Raw genomic sequence first — 16,056 nt, 5'->3', positions numbered from 1 at the left:
GCGTAAAACTTATTCCTGGACCACTGTGCACTGGTTCATATCCTAGCATATTTATCTATTCTCCATATAATTACATTTGCAATTTGCAAAACTTGAAAAATTCGAACAATTTGTTAGCATTTCTTGTCAGCACGATTCGTATCTAGCCCCTTTACAAGCTCTTTCCGACTACACCACTGAAAAATCATTAAAATTCATATCTCGGATTCTATCGAAGATATGAGAAAATCAAGAGGTGTACAGAATATTGACACTAAACATATTTGATTTTATTGGAAAAATATACAAAGAAGAACCCATCATGTTTACGCTTTTGACATAATAAATATACATTTTGAACACAAATGATGCCAATTTTGTTCATTACCATCACAATGAATACTGGGAAAAATATTTTTGTCAAAATTTCAATGATCCTAATAATATTGTATTCGTAAAAAATTGCCTGCACGATTCAATAAGACGTATATTATTATTTCGATTCATTGACAAGTCACATGTCGATTGCATGTTTGCTTGGCGGTACACACTCCTATTTTGACGTGATTCTTATAGCTCTTGTTATGAGTGTATCATCCCCAAAAAGTTGATCAATTTCAGGGAAACATTTATCTCTCATACTTTCAGTGTTGGAATAGCTCAATTGTTTCCAACGGAGAATTTCTATCGCCCTCCTCTAATCAATCTCAATAACAAAATTATCGCAAAACACCCCCACAACTTTTGGGTTACTTACCCCTTAATTCCGGCAATTTAGACAAAAAGTTGCAGCGCCGCCTTGTTTTTTCTCCGCCTACTGCGCGCCTACCACATTGCGTGAAAAAAGTTTGCCCCAAGATGAGTGAAGCAGTCAGTATTCCACGGTACAGAACAAAAGCAAAGTCTTGAAAGTGGCGGGGTGCTGTTGGTGGAATTGTTTTTTCTTTTTTTTTCTAACGATACCTAGTTTATTTTTATATCCACCGTTTAACAGCATCTAGGCCAGGTTTCTGTTTGTTTTATCCCTCCCGTTCACTTCATACGGTCTGATCCAGGATTTAGCGATGTAGGTTTCTACCACGTCAACAGATTCGCATCATCGAAACTTCAATTGGCCGTGACGACTGAGCTTTTGTATCGAGGAAGGAGATTACGTACAAAGGAGAATGTGTCGTCGCCAGCCACCACTAGTTGATTCATATCCGATGAGGGAAGGTGGAAACTTCTCAACAGTTGGTTGATCAACCGAAGGAGAAATGCTTTATGCTTTTTGGTTATGTTCAAAAGTTGTATGGGCTTTTACCATTTATAAGAATCATCAGTGCGCATCGTACTCTCGTAATGTGCGTACACAAATTCTTTCTGCTGACCGATTGTTTGAAACTACTGAAATCTATTAAACTAATGCTCCCTTAACTCAACTTATTATATTCCCACGTAAACCAAAAGCTCTTTATTGAAAATCTTCAAGGAAGGAAGTAAGAGGGCCATTATAAAATTATCTCGAAATTTCAAATACCGCAAGGTATGTTGGATTAACGATTCCACTGTATACCGCTCGTTAGTGCCGTTCAAAGTAGGAATAATGATGCAAACCATTACGAGCTGCCTGCTTTGATCAGTCGAAAGCGTGGAAAACATTGTCCTGTGTATTCAAGTGCGATCCAGAAAGCAGCCTCAGGCCGAACAATTAATCAATCCAAACAAGTTGTTATCGGTTTTCGAAATCCTCAGAAACTTATCCAAAGCCAGTGGCAACAATGTTTCCGAGAATTACAAACTCAGACCAAACTTCCCGAACGCGCGATGGCTTAATTGAAAGCATTATCATCATCCCATGCCATACAGAGACCAGGGAATGGTAGGCGTGATTACAAGCCCAACTTATTCGCGGGTTGGTGGTTGGTCACGAAAGTTTCCACAAAACCCGGTCTGCCATGTCTGCTTACCTACTCGGTAATAATAACGCATCTGTTTGGCAAATTGTTGGCACGTTTCTGCTTCATTGAATCGAATCGCCCGGCCGTAAGGCCTATAAGGACTGCATCGGAAAGATATTGGCAACGTTCAAGATGCTTGTTCTCGAAACTTAAAGCAACTTTTCACGCCATTTTTAAGTGTTCATTAAAGCACTTCCACAGTTATTGACTGAGAGCTTCCTTTGCCAAAGTTGCCATTTTCGCATTCGTATATCGTGTGACAGGTACGATTACACTTCATGCCCTGGAAGGTCAAGAAAATTTCCGTTACGAACAGCCCTGTCGTCCTGCTTAGTCACGCTTAGTCGACGACTAAGAAGCTTTTCTCAGACGTTTTTTGGACTTCTTCATTCAAAGTCATGAAAAATAATGTGATAGAGCTTTGCAAAATCAACAACAAACTAATGCCCCATAAGACAACAATCGAAATTTCTAACCTGTATCAACGGTCTGGAGTAATTTTACCTTTTTTCATCTAGAACTTTTCGAGATCAGGAGCATATTACCACCCTGTAGAAAATTAATCAAAATTCACGAGCTGTATCAACGCTCTAGAGTAATTTCACCTTATCTAACGCCCTGTAGAACATCGATTAAAAATTCCAGGTTTAATCAACGCCCTGGAGTAAATTGTCCTTGCCGCATGTGGATTAGCTACATCTTAACACCCTGTGGAACAAATGTCAAGAGGTATAAACGCCCTTGACTAATTTGAACTTTTCTCTCGTAGATCAGCTGCATCTTAACGTCCTCTAGACAATTTAAAATATTTCAAGCTGTATAAACGCACTGGATTTATTTGACCTCATCTCATGTAAACCAAATGCATCTTACCGCCCTGTATGACATCAATAGAAACTCCAAGCTCTATCAACGTCCTGGAGTATTTTAACTTAATCCTATATCGATAGAGTACACCTCTACGACCTGTAGGACATCAATGGAAAATTCAAGCTTTATCAACGCCCTGCAGTAATTTGACCTTATCTTACGTAGACCAAGTGCATCTTTACGTCATGTAGGACATCAATTGAATATTCCAAGCTTTCTCAACGCCCTCGAGTGTTTTGACCTAATTCCATGTAAATCAGCTACATCTTAAAGGCCTGTGGGACAAATGTCAAGATGTATGAACACCCTTCACTAATGATAATGTTATTTCCATTAGTGGAAATAATAGAGAAATCATTCGTCACTTTAAGCAAAATACATTGGATAATATTGATATTTGGGCTCATAACAATGGTTTTACTTTTTCAGTTTCTAAAACAAAATTTATCTTATTTTCTCGTAAGCGTTCTGCCGTCAACATTAATTTATTTCTCAATGGTCATGCAATTGAACAAGTTGATGAGTATACATATTTAGGAATATGGTTTGATTCGAAATTATTGCGGAATAAACATATTCAATATATTCAAAAAGTTTGTGCTAAGAGAATTAACTTTCTTAGAACCATAACGGGTACTTGGTGGGGTGCCCATCCTTCTGATTTGATTATTCTTTATAAAACTACTATTCGTTCTGTTCTGGAATATGGATGTTTTACTTTTGCTAGTGCTGTTCAAACTCATTTTTGTAAACTTGAAAAAATTCAATATCGATGTCTAAGAATTTGTTTGAAATTGATGAATTCAACTCACACAAAATCTGTTGAAGTTTTATCTGGCATTTATCCATTGAAAATTCATTTACATGAATTGAATTGTAAATTTATGATAAAATGTTTTTGTACAAATCATCCAATTATTAATATTCTAAAATGCTTACATGAAATAAATCCCTCTTGTAGGATTTAAGATTCTTTTAATTATTGCTCTTCTGTAAATATTGTACCAGCTTTGGCTCTTGATTTCCATAATAATGCCATTGATATTCATTCATTTCAACCTAACATTGATTTGTCATTGCATGAAGAATTAAAACAAATTTCTAGTAATGAATATTCTCGTTTTGCTCCTTTATTTTTCAAACGTAATTTCGTTGGTCTTGACACAAATCAAATTTATTTTTCCAATGGTTCATTGATTGAAAATATTGCTGGTTTTGGTGTATATAATCACTATTCGGCATATTTTTTTCAAAATTACAATCACCATGTTCTATTTTTGTTGCTGAATTAATTGCATTGTATTTCACATGTACATTGATCAAAAAATCTTCTCAAAATACTTTTATCATATGTACAGATAGCTTAAGCTGTTTGAATGCAATTAAATCAATTAATTTTAATTCGAAAACTCATCACATCATTTTGAAATTGAAAGAAGAGTTATTTCAATTACATACTCAGGGATACATTATAAAATTTGTTTGGATTCCTGCGCATTCAAATATTTATGGTAATGAGCAGGCTGATTCGTTAGCTAAATTAGGTGTTCGCTGTGGTATTTTATATGATCGTTAAATTGCTCCATCAAAATATTATTCCGAACTAAAAAAAATATTCTGCAAACAACTGGCAGATTTCTTGGAATTCTAGTGATAAAGGCCGTTGGTGTCATTCTATTTTGCCTATTGTCAACCAATCTACATGGTTTAAAAATTTGTCGGTGGGTAGAAATTTTATTTGTACATTATCCAAACTTATTTCCAATCATTATATTTGTAATAGTCATTTATACCGTATTAGTATTAGTGACTCTAATTTATGTGAATGTGGTGAATCCTATGAGGATATTGATCATATTGTTTTTCAATGTACTCGATATACAATTTCTAGAATTAAATTTATGAATGTTTTGAATAGAAATCATAATTATCTCCCTTCATCTGTACGAGATATTTTAGGATGTAAATACCTTCCATCTATGAAAATACTTTACAGCAGGCCTGCCCAACCTTTTTGAACCGCGGGCCAAATCACAAAAATAATCTCGTGTCGCGGGCCAAATTAAAAAAAAAAAAACAATATTTGCATCAAGTCTGACAAAAGTAGATAAATGAAGTTCATAAAATCTGACAAAAATCAGTTGATGAAGTAAATTTCATTTGAAGAAATCGAAAAACAGAAAATTCCTGCTAGTTATTCTGCTGGATGCTGTGAGAGTTTATTTCAAAACAATTTAATAATCTCTTGCAGAATATTTTGCAGAATCAACTCCAAAATTTTCTCAATTCTGTGCAAATAAAGCTCTGGATTTTATAGAAATCATTCTTCTAATTTTGTCAGAATCCGACCCAAAATGTGCTAAAATCCAGATCAAGCTTTTACGAAAATCTTGGACAGAATTTTCTAGATTTTACAAGAGTCGTGCCTAGCGTTCCTTCAGAACCTCACTCAAAAATCATTTCTAAATGCAACCTTGAAATCGTTGAAAGTGCTAAAAAGCAGTGTTGTGAAAAACTTAATTTCTCATTGAGATTTTTCATGCGTGAGTTGTCATTCAAAAAAATCATGGATGAGTTGGCGCACCTTTTTGACTAAATGTCTCGTATTTCCACAGTTTACTCACACACGGCAATAATTTCTTGTTAGTCTTGTAAAATTATACTAATCCTTTCTAACGTAAGCAACAACATTCGGGTTTCACGGATTTTTGACGAGTTTTGCGACTGAATCCTTTTTTACGGTTTGAGTTGATTGAAAAATAGAGAATAAAGCGAAATCATCAAAATCTCAAGCGTGAGATTTGCGAAGCAGATCTCTAATAGAGCGCTGCATATGACGAGCCTAACCTCACTTATTTGACAGCTGCTGGTCCTGTTGTTTACGTTTCGGACTTCGTTTTATTCCATCATTTTTTCATCTTCGCATTTCTATCACCAGTATGCTGATGGTGACGATTTTCCACGGTAGGAAGATAGAATAATACGATCTGCAATGGATTTGACCTCTCCTCGCAGCAAACTTTCACGAAATTAAGAATAATTCGAAAATAGTACTAAGTCCAAACTGTAAACAACAGGACCAGTACCTGTCAAAATTGATGCGTGACGTCACAGTGCAGTGGAGTATAAGTTTGCTTTCACGGGAAAGCATATTGATTGAGATTTGAGTGTGAGTCTATCAACACTGCTAAAAAGTATTTCCAGTAAATTCAGGCTAGAAGTCTATGGAGTTCTGGTAAAAAATCTGTGCCGATGTTATCCGTGATAATCGTTTCCAGAATTCTAAAAAAAACCCCTGTTCAAGATTTTGTAAAAAGCCTGTCTTTTTATAATCCTGTCAAGGAATCTGCGTGAATAACGCCCAGGTATAGGTAAAATTTATTTCCAGTATTCTGTGAGAATATTAGCCTATGATTTAGTGAAATTATGTATGGAAACATAGCCCTTTGTCCATAAGTTTTGCTTAGGCTGCATTTTTGAATATCGAAAGAAAATATAGCGCTATATTACCGCTTTCATCAACCAAACTCCAAAATGATTCTGATCCAGAAAATGAAGTTGACCGAAATCACGTTAACAGTTGTTATTCGTTGACATCGAGTACGCAGAGGAAAGATTCTTTTTCGTTATTCTTGACCAATATAAGTAGCCTAACCACTGAACGAGAGATTGAATGCATGGTCCGTAAGTCTATGAAAGTTGAAAACAGTGAAGAAATTAACGTTTACAAATTAGTACCTAAATGAAAGGATCTTTGTCAAATTGATTACGCTTCTTTCAAAGTAGTAATGAATAATAGCTGGAAAACTAAGGCATTGGACCGTTGCACTTGGCCACCAGGAATAAAATTTAGAGAATTTGTGAGTGTATGCAGGAATATCTGGAGCCCGAATGCCGAAATATAAAACAGAGAAGAGTAAGCTAAAGGCGAAAGTTGTGTATGTTACCTACAGTGTCTAGTTTGTAATGGTTTTATGTTGATAGCAATAATTTTGATTCGATTTTTATTGTGTATATGATTAGTTTGTATGTTGAACACACTATTGTTATTTGAACATACTAGTGTAACATGCTTTTGGAAGAAATGATGTCTATCTCCTATGTTCCTTGTTATTCCACGTATGTTTTAGATTCGTATATGTAGTATATCTAGTTTTAAATAGCAGTCTGTGCAGTAATTTTACTGAAGATGAAGTTAGATAAATAAATAAAATAAATAAATAAATAAATTCGTAGTAGAAACATGGTTGAAACACACATAATTTGAGATTATGAATTAAAATTAAGTAGCTTAGAAGATTTAAAGGAAACAAAACAATTTAAATAAATTATAAGGTTGATATTAAATTGAAAATTAAATAATTTATAATATCAGGTTGGTAGGATAGTCAATGGACCGAATTTGAGAAGAATCTTTGAACCCTCCGCGGGCCGCACAAAATGAGGCCGTACGTTGGGCAGCCCTGCTTTACAGGTTTTTAAATGATGCTTCTTATTTTGTATGATTCTGTTTCCGTTTTTTTTTTTTCTCTCATTTCAGAATTGAAGAAATAATTGCCTTGACCGACTTAGTTGCGATGATCTGAAGTAAACTGTCCTGGTCCTCATTGAAGATTTTGGCTCTGCCATTGATTTATTCCGTTTGAGCCTTTAGCATAGTTTTATTTTATAACGTCATTTGAAAAGATAAAGAGGTTTTATGCCTTTTTGAGAACGATTTTTTAAAGATAATCACCAAAAGGGGCTTTTCCCTCTTTCTAAATTCAAAGTTAAAATAAATAAATAAATAAATAAATAAATTGCGTCGTCTGCTCTTGCGGGAACGAGTGACGCAAGCAGGATCAATGGTGATTAATGTATTGTATATTCCGATCAATTTATTTAATATTTTGATTACTTCTTGAATGTGTTTGAAATGTGTGTTATATATTGTTTTATAATATCTTTATTTTATTTCATTCTTTGCAGTTCCCCGAATGCCATTTTTCCGTTTTTCCGAGAAGTAATGCAGTTCATAAAGGTGCGAGAATAGTCCTCAGTTACAGGATGGTGGACTAGAAAGAACGATTAGCAATCATTGTTGGTCATTTTTGATTTTTTTTCCAAATATGATGAGGACGGTGAAACTCGAAAGAACCTCCAACCAAGTATAGGAGGGTGTTCACTACTCTGAAATGTATGAAGTTCTGATAATTTTGAATACCATGAACTTTATGGGAAAACGGGGTATTCGGAGAATAGACTTTCAGCGGACTGGCGTTCGAGTAAACGACATTTGGGGAACTAATATTCAGGGCAAAGTAGCACAATCCCTTAAGGGGGCAGGATCCGTCATTGATTTCGGAATTTTCAAAAGCAGTGTTTTTGTTCAAAATCAAGAAAATTTACAGGAAAATATGTTCACTGTATTCTGTTCTCCAACCGAAACACACTGAACACATTTTCATCGAAGAATTTTCATTTTTGAATCGAAAAACTGCTTTTGATGTTTCGATGATGACGATGATTACGATGACGGAGCGTTGAACGTTAAGTAAATGATTATTGCGATATAATGACATTTGCATACAGGGCTTCAACAGTATGGACTTGATTCAGTATGATTCAATATTATTGAAGAAATTTCTGGTTAAATAGGGTCCTAAAATGTTTAAAGAAATCTTGTTTTCAATTTAATATTACGAAAGAGCATGTTACTGCAACTACTTTAGCATTTTTTCCCGCTCAAATATCGGATAAATCATATTAAAACTTTAATTTAAAAATTGGATCCATAAACGAACCTTGACACTTGAGATAATGTTTGACGTTCGCTTAGTCCACAAAAATACCACAGGGGTTCAACTTTTTAACACCGGGGTTGTTCTTTTCTGACATTTCGGAAGGGACACGGAAAACAAAATACACCCAAAATTTGAGTTTAAACCAAGTAGTGTGACAAAATTTAAAAAAAACTTAAAAAATGTTTTTTGGGCTTAAACCATCGGAAAACATTAGAAAATGGAGTAAACATATGTTTTTGACCTAAGCTTATGCGTTTGGCACAAAAATTGGGACATGTCTTTAGGACCCTATTATTTCGAGAGATCTCTCGATAAAAGCAAGTGATCATTAAGGGGCCCAAAACCACGGTTCATATAAATTAAAAAAAAAGTATGGACAAAAAACACGATGATTGGGATGCGAATGGGTTCGTAAAGCTCTAAAATTAAACAATGTGGTTTATTCATAGCTCTTAATTGTTTTGTAGAAACTCAGGGGATCTTTATGATCCACTTGAAAGTCAATGAATTGTTGAAAGAAAAGGTAGTGTTTATCCATTTTTGTCCGGACTATCGCCCCATCGTCACAAATAAATGTTTAATTCGCTCCCTGGTATATAAATTACATTTTTCGTACGGAAAGCAAAATTATGTTGAAATTTTGACGTACACTTCAGCATGCGTGAAACAATATCGATCGAATTATCTCAAGCAACTCAAGAACTTTGATGAAATATGTTAATGTTTGAAGCTGAAAACATCTTCATTTCATATGTACAGTAGATAGTGAACTTCCAAGACGGTGCTTGTTCAGCCCTTAGTTCAGTTCACAAGGCTTTGGAGTTTCATATTATTTATTGAACCTTTTACCTGAGGAATAATTTGATAATTTATAATAAATTCACTTCTTCTGAATTTGAGTACCTTTTATAAAATAGACACATGTAAAGAAGTCGTTGTACGAATTTTTTAAGCTGAATAATGTTTAAGTCCATGTACGTGATCTCTTTGTCCCATATTGAAATGGAACACAAACAAAACACGTACAAATGCATATTGATTTTCGTTTGTTAGGATTGTATATTGAAGAATTTGTGATATTCGTAATTTTTATATATTAAAATTTTGCAACTGATTCAGCTTCCGTTTCAGGATTTCAGTCGATGATCTGTATAGACTAAAAGTCGAAAACCCATAGCAACACAATCTCCATCACATTCGATCCCTATAAATTCAAATTGTTGTCATATTTCTAATAAGACGACATCATTAACGCCTGGGAGTAGAAGCGCCCTCTGGGCTAAAGCAACGCCCCCTCAACAAGGGACGACTAAGAAGCTCAAATTTTACGACGACAGGGCTAAGAACCATAAAAAAATTTGGCATGATCGACCCAACTTTTCTCGTACAGTTGAAAATATTGCTAATTTGCTTTTCGATGCAGTCCTCACGACTGTGTGTGATTCTGGCCATTGCTAATAAATTTCCTCGTTGTTTGTTTCTGTCGTTTCAGAGAGAGAGAGAGCTATTCGCCATCAACAAACAGCGCCTACCGAGGCCTACTGAGGGTTTTGCCGTTGCTGCCCGTAAATTACCGCCGTTCGACGAAGCCTACTGCGATGAGGACCGGCCACAATGGAAGTACAGCAACAGCAGCTTCGAGAGCAAACGAGCAACGTCTAGTGGTTTACTTTGGTGTTTCGAGACCAGAACAGTGAGAATAATGTGTAGAGAATGGCAATTGTATCAGTGATACCAGTTATCAACATTACAAACTCGAGTGACAATGGTGCGAATGGGACGAATGGAACCGTTGGTGGTGGTGGAGGAGTTGGAGAGTTTGACGATGGGAGTGGGTGCCCGAGGCAAGATGAAATCCTGTATCCGAGTATATTTGGAATTGACCTAGCGGTGCCACAATGGGAGGCCATTGCAACCGCACTCATACTGACGCTCATTATCATCATTACCATCGTAGGCAACGTGCTGGTCATATTGAGCGTATTCACATACAAGCCGCTGAGGATTGTGCAGAACTTCTTCATTGTGTCACTGGCAGTAGCGGACCTGACGGTGGCCATTCTGGTGCTCCCATTCAATGTGGCCTATTCGATACTGGGCCGATGGGAATTTGGCATCCACGTATGCAAAATGTGGCTTACCTCGGATGTCCTGTGCTGTACAGCTTCGATTCTAAATCTGTGTGCAATAGCATTAGATAGGTATTGGGCCATTACCGATCCAATTAATTATGCTCAGAAACGTACCTTGGAGCGAGTGCTGGCATTGATTGCCGGTGTGTGGATACTATCGTTGCTGATCAGTTCTCCACCGTTGATCGGCTGGAACGATTGGCCGGAGCCGGAGAAATTCTCCAGCGAGTTCCCGTGTCAATTAACAAGCAATCAAGGTTATGTCATCTACTCTTCGCTAGGATCATTCTACATCCCCCTGATCATCATGACGATTGTGTACATCGAAATTTACATAGCCACTCGGAGACGTCTCCGGGAAAGGGCCCAAGCATCAAAAATCAACACTTTAGCTAGTAGGTGTATCGGACAGAGTGAAAAAGACACTTGTATGAACCAACCGGACCAGGAATCAATTAGCAGTGAAGCCAACCACAACGAACATCCGCACAATAGCACCAGTAGCAGTAGCAATGAACATCGGTCCCAAAGGAAGCGGAAGAAGAAAGCAAAGGAAAAAAAGGAAGCGAAGGAGGCGGCGAAACGTGCAAAGCAAAATCAACTCCGGATAGCCCTCCGGGATGAAGATTCCGTTACGGAGTGTCCGGAAAATTCGTCCATCAGCGCGAAAGCAAACTGTGATATTAAATCGGCCACCGGTGGTCCCAACGGAATGGCTGCAACCGGTACGACGGCAGAGGGTGAGGATGTCAACGCCTCCGCCACCACCAACGGAGACAAGAATCCGCTACAGCAAAAAGCTACATCTTCGGCGGAAACCCGACTCCGAACAAAACAATCGATCCGAAGGCCCGGCGGCCTTAATCAGTTTATCGAAGAGAAGCAGAAGATTTCGCTTTCCAAGGAAAGGAGGGCGGCCAGGACGCTTGGCATCATCATGGGGGTTTTTGTGGTGTGTTGGTTGCCCTTTTTCCTCATGTACGTAATCCTACCGTTCTGTCCAAGCTGTTGTCCGACGAACAAATTAATTAACTTCATCACTTGGCTGGGATACATCAACTCGGCTTTAAATCCCATTATTTACACGATATTCAATTTGGATTACAGGCGGGCATTCAAACGATTGCTCGGAATCAAACAGTAGGCTTTTCGTTTCCATCCATGTTCTCATCTTCTCATGATTCGGTTTGGGGAATGGGATAACTAGCTAGGTATCTATGGCAACCCGGTGTGGTGGCTCAAAGGAACCAACGAATGGCATGTTGCACATTGTGTGGCCTGCTTCTTGGTGGTTGGCAGCTTGAATGTACGCATACAGAGGCACCAATTGAGTAGATAGACATTGTGGGAAACATGCAATCAACGTTGTTATTCGAGATGAACCCGCACTGCATCAGCAATCGAGTCAGATTGCACTAATTCGTGTTTTGTATTATATATCTCTCTTTACGGAATCATTTGATGTTATCTTTTGCACCCGAAGGGCCGATGGAAAATTTCAATAATTGAACCTCCATCAATGGTATCAGATGGGCAAAACTATTTTAACAAAATTAACATTCAACGAGAAATTTCAATTACAGTCAACTTCCCACGTCTCGATTGCAACTGAAGGGAATGGAGATTGTAGAACACAAAATCATTGCTAATGCGATTGAAAGGACTATCGGAGTAGCCATGAAAATCAATTTTTACTAGGATTTTAGCCTTGATATCAACATCAATATTAATAGACGGGGTTGGTGGTCTGATGGCTACCGCTTCTGCTTCATATGCAGAATGTCATGGGTTCAATCCCAGGCCCGTCCCTTTCCTCATACTTTGTAGTTGTATATCTCTCACTTGCTTCTATCTTCCATTCTAAATATATCACACTCAAACTATTCGTTCATAGCAAACGCTAGAACTAGAGACGGACAAGAAACCGTTTCCCTAACGCTTCCTACTTCCACGCGCACGCCTTTCTTACGCCTGATACATAGGCAGTCTGCTAACCACAAAAGCAAACCTCTCTGCCATGCCTTTCCCCCAATCCATACACTCCCGCATGAACTGACGTGGATGCAGTGGCATATACGGTCTACGCGGGAGTCAGTTCAATGCATCATCAATTCCTCCCCCTTCCCCTCATTGGTCTGCATTCTGACGTGGCAGGTGCCATTGTTGCCTAAAAATAGAAGATCACCAGCACTTATACACTGAGGATGCCTGTTAGTCCCAAGCAGTCATACAGTTGGTTCCTTGTGTAAGTGCAGCTGATCTGGCGATACTGGAGTGCATCCACGGACGGCCAATCAAGCTCAAGCTCAAGCTCATATCAACATTAATAATAAGATAATAAGAGACAACATTGTTCGAACCAATTACAATGAAAATCATGTTTGCAGAATGGTTTTGTGGAATTAATAATGCTTGCAATATGTAATGGCACTTCAGAGTAAATTCATACTTGGAAAACCAATGTCAAGCTCAAGCTTAGTTTTATGATGGGCAAAATTCCGATGAAGGATTCTACTTGATTTGATTTTCTTAAATAATTATAGGCAATTTAACCGAACAGAAGAAAACAGACAGACATTAAGAATCCAGATACCCAGCTACTTCAATCAAACTATGCGTTTTCCAATCTAATAACTTTTTCTGGAGAAATTGAGTGATAACAGCATTATTGGTGGCGGATGGTAGTTTGAACCATAACTCAAAGAACACGAAGAATTGGTATATAACACTCAAGAATAGGCAGCGAATTAAGCCTACGTTAAATTTACGTTCACACAAATTGAGTTACATTGCAAGCTATGTGTAAGTCACTTAGCTTCATTCGTTTGGGAATCTCTTCTAGTTTTTATCAAAGATTTAAAACCGAGAAAATTAGGATCATCTTTCCTCGTTACAGATTTAAACTACAATTTTTAACTACGCATAATTGTCTCACTGCTCATAGGAATTACTTAGAACATGGGACAAGTAGGCAAAAACGGTGATAATTATCTTTTTTACATTGAAACTTCTGACCATTGATAGTGGCAGCTTAGCAATCAGAATCAAATTCAAGGCATTGAACTATGAACATTTCTTCCGGGATTCAAGCATTTATTCCACAGATTGCCCAAGAAGGTCATCAACCAGTTGCCTCAGAGGCTTGCTTCTTCGACAATTAGGCTGATACTAATATTAATTTAACGGTTGAACCACTTTTACCACTTTTACGGTTACCACTTTTTTTCAATACAAGGTAAAGACCTAGATTTTGACTATTACTGAGAAACACGAGCTCCATTGGCATAACTAGGGCCTTCGGCGTCCGAGCAGAGTCAAATTCAGGGGTCGTTTGGAATAGGGGTGTGCGTCGCCAGGCTTACATACAATTGACTAGTCAACAGAGCTGGTAGTGGCTGAGAATCTTAAAATATGAACTTAGAGAACTCATGGCCTGAAAAACGTGATCAAAAAGAGGCTGATAAGGAATCACGTTTCAAAAAGGATTCCTCAAGGAATCCAACCAATCATCTCTCAGAGGATCTTTCTTAAAGTTTCTTTGAGAATTTATGGTGACGTTACACCAAATATTGCTACACTGCCCATAACTGCATATTTGTAACTTTCGACAAAAGTAGGCATTGCGTAAGTGGAGTACAAAGTATGCATTATTGCCAGTCGGTAGAACTGAAAAAATATTCTAGAAATTATGATGTGTAATTACATTATCACATTTTTGAACTGGTGTACGATTTCCTGTAGCAAATCCTGAAGCAATTTCTCTAAGTCAGCTTGAGAAATTATTTGAAGATTTTCTAATCGAGTTCCTGAGAGAAACACTACAGGAGTCCTTATAATAATTTCTGGAGGGATCCCTGGAATAGTCTTTGTCTTCCTGTAAAAAAGGCTCAAAATAAATCACTAGGAAAATTCCTAAAGCTTGTCCATGATGAATCTGTAAACCTATGGAATAGTTGTTTAGTAATTTTTGGAGCACAAACATTCATTTTAAAAGGCTTGGAGACCGGCTTGGTTTAGAATATGGCTCATAATAAAAATGTTTCCAAAGCAGTTTCTGGCTTATCCGGCTCATGTTATAGAGAGCCGCCGGATATTTGATGATGATGGCCTCCGGATATTTGATGACTTTCAGAAAAATGTATTTTTGGATCCTTAAATATGACGTTTTGTAAAAACTGCCATTTCTCTGCACGCCAGATCTCCTCATGTTGAACAGTAAATTCGAAAGTGCGTCTTCTTGCTTCAGCAAGGTTGACACCTCGTCTGCGATCCGAACACTTGATTTCGAATCATCCAGCGTAGCACGTATCAGCCTAATTAGTTTCGCCGGAAAACAATGATCAGACATTATCTGCCAAAGCTCATTTTTTTTTTCACTGAGTCGTACGCCGCCTTGAAAACAATAAACTAGGATCATTCGCAAGCTAAACATCTGGTCCGTTTTCGAACGGCCCTCACGAAAACCAGCTTGGTATTCGCCGACGAAGGACTCATCGAGCGGTCTCAGTCTGTTAAAAAGGATGCGCGACAGAATTTTGTACGCCGAATTCAGCAGGGTAATTCCTCTGTAATTGGCACACTCCAGTCTGTGCCCTTTCTTGTAGATAGGGCGGATGAGGCCAGCCGGTGGGCAATTCTTCGACCTCCCATACCTTCAGAAGTACTCGGTGGATCAACTGCTTGAGAAACTCGACCGGGATCTCGTCCTTCCCAGCAGCCTTACAGTTCTTCAGCTTGATGATAGCCTTTTTAACCTCTCCTATGGTTGGTGGGTCCACAGCTTGATCGTCGTCATCTATGTTCATCCTGTTCCTCGCTACATTTCCATTTCCACCGTTTATCAATTGCTGAAAGTGCTCCTTCCACCTGGCAGCCACCGCCGTTTTATCGGTCAGCAAATTCCCTTCTCAATCATTGCACATGGCGGGCACTGGTACGGTATTGTGCCTCGCACCATTGACCGTTGTATAGAATCTCCGCATATCATTTCGGTTCATGCTTTGTTGTGCTTCAGCTACCACACTTTCTTCGTGCTGCCTTTTCTTTTTGCGGTGGATTCGCTTTTCTTCGGCTCTCGCTGCCTTGTACCACTCTCTGTTCTGTCGGGTACCAGCCACAAGCATACGGCTTCTGGCGACATTCTTCATGTCTGCCACTCTTCATCGAACCAGTCGTTTCGTCTTCGTCGTTGATCGGTGCCAATCACTTCATGCGCCATTGTTGTCACAGCTTCGTGGATAGGTCCCAACAGGCTGTCTCCAACAACGTTGATTCTTCCCAACTGCTCGTCTAGTTACTGACGGTACTGTGCATCTACCCCATCAGTCGACAAGCGTTTTATATTGAAGCGCA

The 16,056-nt window shown here is 38.2% G+C and overlaps 1 protein-coding gene across 1 annotated transcript in view; it reads left to right on the top strand.

Moving 5' to 3' along the window:
* LOC5568427 (probable G-protein coupled receptor No18) overlaps positions 1–12,313 on the top strand; it is a 291,692-nt gene extending 279,379 nt beyond the window's left edge. Inside the window, exon 3 of the mRNA XM_001652205.3 lies at positions 10,065–12,313. Within this exon, the coding sequence (XP_001652255.3) occupies positions 10,286–11,848 (1,563 nt within the window). The 5' untranslated portion in view covers positions 10,065–10,285 and the 3' untranslated portion in view covers positions 11,849–12,313. The remainder of the gene's footprint in view (positions 1–10,064) is intronic.
* Positions 12,314–16,056: the final 3,743 nt, after the last annotated feature.

The sequence above is a fragment of the Aedes aegypti genome, chromosome 3 (assembly GCF_002204515.2).
Source record: "Aedes aegypti strain LVP_AGWG chromosome 3, AaegL5.0 Primary Assembly, whole genome shotgun sequence".
Lineage (NCBI taxonomy): Eukaryota > Metazoa > Arthropoda > Insecta > Diptera > Culicidae > Aedes > Aedes aegypti.
Note: the sequence above shows the minus strand (reverse complement) of the source record. Positions and strands in the feature narration are given on the sequence as shown.